Source organism: Dipodomys ordii, unplaced genomic scaffold (assembly GCF_000151885.1).
Source record: "Dipodomys ordii isolate 6190 unplaced genomic scaffold, Dord_2.0 Scaffold47, whole genome shotgun sequence".
Classification (NCBI taxonomy): Eukaryota; Metazoa; Chordata; class Mammalia; order Rodentia; family Heteromyidae; genus Dipodomys; species Dipodomys ordii.
In genome coordinates this window covers 1,017,941-1,028,067 of record NW_012267263.1, presented here as the reverse complement: position 1 = coordinate 1,028,067, position 10,127 = coordinate 1,017,941, and the positions used below count along the sequence as shown (strand labels likewise).

The 10,127-nt window shown below is 39.9% G+C and overlaps 1 protein-coding gene across 1 annotated transcript in view; it reads right to left on the bottom strand.

Moving 5' to 3' along the window:
• Anapc1 (anaphase promoting complex subunit 1) overlaps window positions 1–9,526 on the bottom strand; it is a 115,826-nt gene extending 106,300 nt beyond the window's left edge. Inside the window, exons 1-2 of the mRNA XM_013019714.1 lie at window positions 9,288–9,526; window positions 7,153–7,314 (exon numbers count right to left, since the gene is read on the bottom strand). Coding sequence (XP_012875168.1) covers window positions 7,153–7,314; window positions 9,288–9,500 — 375 coding nt within the window. The 5' untranslated portion in view covers window positions 9,501–9,526. The remainder of the gene's footprint in view (window positions 1–7,152; window positions 7,315–9,287) is intronic.
• Between the last annotated feature and the right edge of the window lie 601 nt (window positions 9,527–10,127).

Sequence of the window (10,127 nt, the reverse complement as noted above, 5' to 3'; positions counted from 1 at the left end):
CGCCGAGCGCTGCGGCCCCACTCCGCACCTGTATGACTCGGAACGCGCCAGGCGCTGCGAGCCCCGGCTGCTCCCCGGAGGCGCAGGGGCCGCGGAGGCCCGAGGGCAGCGGCGGCCTGGTCACGACGACTCCCGGGCCGCTGCACCTTCTCATCCCCTCCACCTCCTTTATTCTGGAGGAAAAAAACGGGCCGCGGCCGCAGCGGACGAGTGAAGGCAGGAAAACACGCGAGACCCTCAAGTGAAGGCATCCATCTTGGCTTTCCCGTCGTGCCCCGCGCGCGAGCCAGCTCGCGCGGAAGCGCGCGGAGACCCAGCGGCCTTGGCGCCTGCGCAGTGGCGGAAAGGTTGCGTGGACGGAACTCGGCGGGGTGCTTCCAAGCATCTTCAGAAAATGCGGAGCGGTCTGCGACGTGTCTGTCTGCTGGAGTCGGTGCAGATAGTTAGGCGGGAGAGAGTAGGGGAAATGAGGCGTGGTAAGCAGCAGCCAGGAAATTGAAAACATTGCAACTTGAGCAGCAGCTCCATTGCCCGCTTTTTGTGGCTAACTGGAGATAGGATCCTCAGATCTCAGTATCTTGAATAGGATTACAGGTGTGAGACACTGGCGCCCGGCAAACTTTAGTTTTTGAAACTTAGATTTACAGAAATATTGCAAAGATAGTTCGAAGAGTCCCTATATACCCACAGCCAACTTACTTGATTTTTACATTATTGTTTTGCATAGTACATTAGCTGGAAATAATGAGCTAATATTAACACGCTGTTGTTTAAGTCCATACGTTATTCAGATTTCATTAGTTTTTGCCTAGTGTCATTTTTCTGTTCCAGGGTTCCCTTCAGGATACGCTATATTCAGTCACCTCATCTCCTTCAGCCACTCTTGTTTTTTGTAATCTTGAAAGTTTTGTTTCTGTTTATTTGGTTCGTTGGTTTGCTTGCTTGTTTTCCTTTCTGCAGTACCGAAGTTTGAACTCAGAGCTCTATACTTCCTAGGCAAGCAGTCTACTACTGAGCCATGCCCCCAGCTTTTTTTGTTAGTGTTGTTGTTGGTTTACCACTGTAAAATGAAAAGGGTACCTCAAAAACTTCTGGAAGTTGCTCCAGTTCCAGGTCAGGCACTGCTCCCACCTTCCTGGGCCTCAAGCAGCATTGGTGCCTGGGCAGCGGCAGCAATGGCAGCAGACCTGCATGTAGTGAGGGAGGCTGTGGATCTTTTTCTTGAGATTTCAAGAATTTTTGAATTCTGGTTTAGATATGGAAACCCTGTCTATTTGTGTACAGCTTTGTGAACAAGGAATTAACCCAGAAGCCTTATGATCGGTTATTTAGGAGCTTCAAAAGGCTAACTGAAGCACTCAAAACTACTGAAAAAAATGACAAGCTGATTTTCTGAAGAAATTCTGATGAGATTTCAGCTCTTCAAGAGAATTTGAAGATTACAATGTTATCAAGAATGTCCAGTTAGATTACTATGTGAAGATGTGTAGCAATTTTGTTTATTTTTTAAAAAATTATATAACCATAGCTTTATAAATCATGGAAAGTTGCTTACATGACAAACTATCATATGTGTTCATGTCACATCTTATTGGCTTGTTTTAATGGTTTCTCTGCTTTGGCATTGCTTTGTTCATATTTATGTATTCCTTATTTATAGTTCTGATAGCTTTAATTTTCTAAGCAATCTATCAGATGTGTACATCTGCTGTGCCTGGTTGAAGTGTAGTGGAACCTATCACCAGTCCTAGGTATAATAGTTACAACTTGTTGACATTTCCATTATAAGCTTTAGTTTTGAATTGTTTATGCATAATAACTGGATTTATGTTGTATTAGGCTGAAAGTTGACATGATTTCAGCCACTGCTTGTGAGTTTTGATTTAGACTTGTATGTGTTCCAGAGTCTTATTTTTAAAAATCAGAGCATAGAAGACATTTCTTGTAACCTGTCATTTAACAGAGAATATTTAGTTTTATAAACAGTTGATAATAGTGTGAATCAGATCATTTTTTCATTGAGAAAGTATAAAACTTCTAGAAACTTAGATTTTTAGAATAGTACAGTGTTTAGCTTAGTATTCATAATTTGAATCATTTAAAACTAATGAGACAAAGAAGCAATGTAATAGTGCTATACACAAAACAATAGGTTGGAAGTGATCTGTACAACTTGGAGGTGGGAAGGGTGGAGGGAAGGAAAATAGGGGGAAAAATTAAGGAAAGGGTAACAAGTTTGACAAGAAATGTACTTATTACCTTACTTATGTAACTATAACCCCTCTGAAAATCACTTTGACAATTAAAAAAAAAGAGTCACTAAAAAAAAGAAAGAAAAGAAACCTGGGGGCTCTTGCAGTAACTATATTAACAGAAGGGGAGGACACTGAGTATGTCATATATGGTGGAATTCTCAGCAGAAGCTCTAGGTTTTAGAAGCAGTTATTTTGTCAATGATGATTTGGGTTAAAAAAGCCTTGAAAAGATCATTTGATTTCCTGTTACAAGCTCAAAATATTCCATTCCTATTTGTATATGTAATATTACCAGTTATTGTGTTTCAGCTTGTTTATAAAACATTATTAATAAAGACATAAAAATAAGAAAATTTAAAAATAAAACTAATGAGAGCTGGGGGCTGGGGGCTTACACCTATAATCCTCGCTACTCAAGAGGCTGAGGTCTGAGGATCTCGGTTCAAAGACAGCAAGGGCAGGAACATCTATGAGACTCTTATCTCTGATTAAACCACCAGAGAGGGCTGGAAGGTGGCTCAGTGGAAGGGTGCTTGCCTTGCATGCATGAGGCCTTGGGTTTGATTCCTCAGTACCACATAAGCAGAAAAAGCTGGAAGTGGCGCTGTGGTTCAGTGGTAGAGCATGCACCTTGAGCTGAAGAGCTCAGGTACAGTGAGTGCCCTGGCCCAAAGTTCAATCCCCACAACCCCTTCCAAAAAAAAACCTGAGATTATTAGTTGGAGATATTTTTCTTTCCAAGTTTTATTCCCTACAAAAGTCTACAAAATTATGTATTGAATAAAAAAGTAGCCAATATGCAAAATTCCTTTTTATTTTTATTGTTAAAAAAGTAATTAGAATGCTTATCTAACAAATCTTCAGCAGTTATTTAACAAATCACTAGATAGGTGATGTGTTTAGCAGGAAGGTTTTCAGTCGTTAAAAAAATAATCTGATTTTTAAGAAAAGCAAAAACACTTTGCCGCCCAGCTGGCCTTGGGCCACAGTTCTGTTCAGCTTCCTGAGGAACTAGAATTACAGGGTGAGCTATAAGCTCATAAGTTTTGAGGAATACTGATAGGGTATTTTATAGGATATCCCTTATCTGCAGTTTATGTGATGTTTTTGTCATGATTAAACTAGATATAGATTTGAGGAGGAAGGTAGAGTACCATTTTTCATCCCATTATAACAAAATAACTTATCATTGTAGATGTTATCCTTGATCATCTGGCTGAGGTAATGTAGGTCAGTTTTCTCTAGTGTAAAGTTACTTTTATCTCTTCTCCCATGGTACTCATTGGAATAAAGACATATGTGTGGTCCATGCTTGGAATTGGTCCTATTGATTGTTTTATACAAACTTGCAAAACTGATTCAGCAGGGAAAATAGTCTTTTCTGGAAGACTTGGATGTCCCTATGCTAATTAAAGCTTTAAAATTGGATATCCTTGAGCAAAGAAGAATCTTGATTCATACCACATACAAAAACATACAGAACTTTGCCAGGAGTCAGTAGCTCAAGAGGTTGAGATCAAAGATCATAGTTTGACTCCAGCCTAAGGAAAACTGTCCATGAGACTCTTACCTCCAACTAACCAGCAAAAAGCTGAGCTAGAGACATGGTGCAAATAGAGAACTCCAGCTGAAGCAAGAAAGCTGAGCAAAAGCTGGGCATCCATGGTGCATGCCTGTAATTCCAGCTACTCAGGAGGCTGAGATCTGAGAATTACAGTTCAAAGCCAGCAGGAAAGTCCATGAGACTCTTATCTCCAATTAACTACAGAAAGGAAAGTCTGTGAGACCCTTATTCCCCAATTAACCACCAAAAAAGTCAGAAGTAGAGCTGTGGCTCAAGTGGTAGAGTGCTACCCTTGAGTAAAAAGAGCTCAGGGACAGTGCCCAGGTCTTCAGTTCAAGACCAGGACTGGCATGCAGGGGGCGGGGGGAGGGGGAAAAGGTGAAGGAGAATGCTGAAGAAGGTTGGTCTGACCAAGGCATATTGCATGTATATATGAACATGTCAAAATGAAACCCAGTTTTGTAACTAATTGATGCTAATAAAAAAATTTTTACCGGGCTGGGAAGGTGGCTCAGTGGTAGAGCGCTTGCCTTGCATGCCTGAGGCCCTGAGTTCGATTCCTCAGCACCACATAAGCAAAAAGAAAAAAGCCGGAAGTGGCGCTGTGGCTCAAGTGGTAGAGTGCTAGCCTTGAGCTGAAGAGCTGAGGGACAGCGCCCAGGCCCAGAGTTCATGCCCCAGGACCGGACCCAAAAAAAAAAAAAAAGAACTTTATCTGTTTTGCCCAGCTTTCTAGTATCTGAGTCTTTCAGTGGCAGAAAATGCATAATCCCCAGCAGTTAATACAATGTCTAAAACAGTCACACTAAATACTAGAAAGTTGAATAAGTAGAATGAGTCACACAACTAGTATTATCTCTTAACCAAACACTAAAAAAAAAAGTCTGCACATTACCAAGAAAACTAACAATATATTTCCCAAACCAAAAGGACTGAATTCCTAATCTTATTATGATTACACTTAAAACAATATTACCCTAAAGGTAATAACTACATATCCATGGGATCAGTAAATAGGCAATGTTCCTTGGAAAAATCAAAATGGGAACACAGCAACAGACATACTTTGGTATCCTATCTACTTTTCACATCTATACTAACTATGTGGCTTACATGGGGAAAGATGATCTTCAAAAAGATCAGACTTCAATACTCCTACATAGAATGTTCAACATATGCCCTCAAATTTTGGAATAATTCACTTAATCCTTTCCAATAAATAGTACAATGTTCATCAGAAAATAGTTCATGGAAAGAGCAGGAAAAAAAAAAGCCCAAGTACAGATTTCAGTACTTATAAGTCTTAACAGTCAAAAAGCTTCCAAAATCTCATCAACAACCAAACCTCTAATTCAGTCACTATGAATGCATTAGTATTTCTCCTAGTTTTTAATCTAAAACTTTTCAATAAGTTGAAATAATTACAATGAACTTATGTTCCATCTAAATTCAGTAATCATTAACATTTTCTCCTTCTCCATATTCATTACCATGTGCATTTAGGTACTTGTGCATTAGGCTACAGATACTCAAATATACGTTGCACACACATCAAGATACTTCATCCCTAAATATTTCATCAGGCATTTCCTAAATATAAATATTAGCTACTACAGACCTATATACCTATCATGCTAAGAAAAAACTCTCTAATACCACCTAATATCCAAACCTTTTATGCTTTTCCAACTTAAAAAAAAAAGTCTTTTCTTTTTTTTTTTTTTTTGGGGGGGGGCGGGCGGTCCGGTCATGGGGCCTAAACTCTGGGCCTGGGAGCTGTCCCTCATCTCTTCAGCAAGGCTAGCACTCTACCACTTGAGCCACAGTGCCACTTCCGGCTTTTTTCTTTTTTGCTTATGTGGTGCTAAGGAATCAAACCCAGGGCCTCATGCATGCAAGGCAAGCACTCTACCACTGAGCCACCTTCCCAGCCCCCAATAAAAGGTCTTTCTTAAGCAGCTTTCTAGAACCAGGATTCAAGCAAAGTTCATTTCACAAGTTTTAAAAATACTGTACTGGGTTATCATGGTGACTCATGTCTATAATACAGTACTTGGGAAGCTAATACAGAAGGATCCAAGCTCCAATCCAAGGAAAAATTGCATTTAGTGATGTCACCTTAATTTTTTTTTCATCCACAACAGTCATCCGTTTTTCTTCCGTTTTTAAGAAGACCAAAATGCAGACACACCTCAATTCTAAATAAACCTATTTTGTCTACACAACAACATTTATAACTATTAATAATCTTTTCTGAGCCGGGCACTGGTGGCTCACGCCTGTAATCCTAGCCACTCAGGAGGCTGAGATCTGAGGATCGCAGTTCAAAGCCAGCCCGGGCAGGAGAGACCATGAGACTCCTATCTCCAATAAACCACCAGAAAACCGGAAGTGGCGCTGTAGCTCAAGTGGTAGAGCGCTCGCTTTGAGCTGAAGAGCTGAGGGACAGCGCCCAGGCCACAGAGTTCAAGCCCCACGACCGACAAAAAAAAATAATAATAATAATCTTGTCTGAACCAATTAATATACAGCAGGTCATAATAAACTAATAATTTTTCTAATTCTGGCATTCTTTCTACATTTATTAACTATTATTCTTCTATAAGAATTTTCCTTTATCAAATGGAAATAAACCTCATGTCTTCCTGAAAAGCCACAGCAAGTACTTAATTTCCTTCCTATTAATTACCAGATTTTTTAGTACAAAGGTATGACAGCCAACTGCAACATAGCAAATCAGGGAATTTTCTTACCATTATGAACCCAATAATTTGTATTTATTAAGCTAGCACACAATTATAATATTCCAGATGTATAATTATACTTAATTTCTTATACATGGACAAACTAAAGTAGGCAAAGGAAGCATTTAAAGATGACCACTGGCAGCCAGACACTGGTGGCTCAAGCCTATAATCCTAGCTACTCAGGAGACAACAATCTGAGAGTCACAGATGGAAGCCAACTCAGGGAGAAAAGTCTGAGACTCTTACCTACAATTAATCACCAAAAAGCCAGAAATGGAGCTGTGGCTCAAGTAATAAGTAGAGTGCTAGCTTGGAGCACAAACACTCAGGCACAGTGCCCAAGCCCTGAGTTCAAGCCCTAAGACCAGCATTAAAAAAAAAAATGGCCACTAGCAAAAGATAATAAATGGGACAATACATAAATTAAAATCACATTTTCCTATTATTATCTTCACTACATGTCACAAGTACACGCTCAACTACTGGATCCTTGTACTGCTTCTATCATTTTTGTTATATTTTAAAACAATAATTTTTGAAAAAAATGAATAAAGCCAATCAAATGTTAAAATTCAAAATAACTCACCTGTTGAACAGGACTGTCAACCGTGAAAGCTTTATAAACGGCCATTGCCTGGCTTTTACTCCCCTTGCTCCAGATAACCATATTTCCAGCCACATAGAGCTCTTCATCATAGTCCGCTTCTTCTCCAATTTCACTTACGCCTTTCCTCAACTGCCAGTTTTCCTTAAAAATTAATACATGTGTAAGACATGTTCAAGCACTTCTTTTTTTCTTCTTCAACCCTAGGGAGCAAGATTTATTTAGCCATGGAATAAGACTCAATCCAAGCCCAACTCTTAGATGGTCTGATGCATTGATTAACAAAACATATTATGTTTTGTTATGGGCATATTATCTTGCAAAACAAGAACTTACTCAAGAACTGTGCATATTAAATGCTCCATATCAAATTTCCATAAAATATTTCTTAAATCATCATCTCTACGGATTAAAAAAAGAAAATCACATGCTTGTAACTAAAAAGACATAGTAAGTCTATTTAGAAAACAGAGTTGTGAACAAGGAAATCAGTGGAGGAATTATGTACAGTATAGACTTCGCTGCTTCCCAGGTGTATATATGCTAACTCTCTTTCCCTTATCCAATCCAGAAATTAATGGAAGAGAGAAAAGTCTCCATTCCCAACTGCATGTATTTTTCTTTCTTATTTTGTGGTACTGGGGCTTGAACTCGGGACCTCAAGCTTGCTATTGCTCAACACTTGGGCTGTACCTCCAGCCCTGTTTTTCACTGGTTATTTTCCAGATAAGATCTCATAAACTTTTCAACCTGGGCTGAATAGCCTCAAACCAAGTTCCTCCTACTCTCACCCTCCTAAGTAGTTAGATTTCTGGGCATGAGCTATTTACACCAGGCTATGATTTCTTTTCTTTTCTTTTTGGTAGGCCGTGGGGCTTGAACTCTGGGCCTGGGCACTGTCCCTCAGCTCTTCAGCGCAAGGCCAGCGCTCTACCACTTGAGCTACAGCGCCACTTCTGATTTTCTGGTGGTTTATTGGAGATAGGAGTCTAACGGTCTCTCTGGGCTGGCTTTGAACCGCGATCCTCAGATCTCAGCCTCCTGAGTAGCTAGGATTAGGCGTGAGCCACCAGCGCCTGGCCAGGCTATGATTTCTAATAATATACATTTCATCTAATTACTTATAAGAGGGGAGGATTGTTATTCAAGGCTAGCCCAAGTATAAAAGTTCATGAGATTCCATCTCAACCAATGACTCGGCATAGTGGCAAGTACGCATCATTGCAGTAACACAGGAAAGCACAGTAAGAGAATCACACTCTAGACCAAACCACGCATAAAAGATCCTATTTCAAATATAATCAATTCGAAAAGGGTCTGGAAGAGCGGTTCAAGTGGTAGAGCGGTTCAAGTGGTAGAGTTCTACCTACACTAAAGCAGGAGGCCCTGAATTCAAACCCTACTCATGTCAAAAATAAGTAACTACTACCATATTCCAGAAACAGTAAGTAATGCCTGCCTATAATTCCAGCACTAAGGAGGCTCAGACAGATAATGAGTCTGAGCTCTGGGATACAGTACACAGCAAGATCCTGCCTTAAAAAAAAAAATAAAGGAAAAAAGAAATTATCCTACTGTGGTACAGTGGCACATGCCTCTACTCCCAAAAGGATCTGAAGTATGAGGCCAGCCTGACCTACCTGACAAGACCTTATCTCAGGCTGAGAGTACAACACAAGTGATAGAGTGCCTGCCTAAGAAGACCCTATCTCAAAAGAACTACTACTGCTACCTTCTTATATGACATTTCTGTCCTACTCTAGAAATATGCAAGGATTTTACAGAAGAGAGAATGTCTATTCTCTACCATTTAACCATCAAACATCAACATGAAATCTGGTCCTACATAGGAAATGAAGAGAAATAGGTTTAAAATGAATCATAATCCTAACATGAAACTTGACTCTCATTATAAAACCACAAGTTGTAGAGTATGTCAAAATAAGCAACCCAAACAATGTTTTACAATAATCATTATTTTAGTATTGATTCAAATTAGTAAACCCTAACTTTACTCTAAAGTAGTATTATGATTATTCCTTATTTGTAACGGGGTAGTCTTAACAAGAAAACTGTATTACTCTACATTTCAAAAACAAAGGCGATATTAATAGAACCTTCTGTTTTTCGTGGATTGTAACCTCTTGAAGAGATCCAACCAAACCAGCAGCGCCATCAGAAGACCATAATTCAGAGGCTGGCTGTAGCTGACGAAGCTGGAGGTTCAAAGCATTAGGGTGGTGCTTGCAGTGGTCTCGACCGAAAGGAACAAATTCCTGCAAATCCCCGGCTGCAATCATCGTTGCCCTTTCTTCATAGAAGTTCGACATGGGTTCCAAATATCAACATTATTTCTGCATAAATTCAAACACATTCTGGTCAAACTTTAGAATCCAAACCCATTTATTACTACAAAGATGTGGGCGGGTTGCGGCAGAAACACACCATTCTACCTCCCCATCGTTTCTACAGCTACATACATTAATATATAATATGGTATGTGAGATGATGTTTGTTCTGAGGACACATCTACAATATAAAGTTTTAATGGCATTACATGTAAGCTGCAATCCTCAAACACAGAAATATAACATTTGAATTCAACACATCAACACGAGCAAAAACAAGAACCACACGATCATTTCAATAGATGCATAAAAAGCATTTGACAAGATCCAATACCCCTTTATGATAAAAGCTCTGGAGAAGCTAGGAATTCATGGAACATTCCTGAATATAATAAAGGCTGTGCCGGGCACTGGTGGCTCACACCTGTAATCCTAGCTGCTCAGGAGGCTGAAAGCTGATGATCGCAGTTCAAAGCCAGCCCAGGAAAAGTCTGTGAAACTCTTTTTTTTTTTTTTGGGGGGGGGTCTGGTCGTGGGGCCTAAGCGCTGTCCCTCAGCTCTTCAGCTCAAGGCTAGCGCTCTACCACTTGAGCCACAGCGCCACTTCCG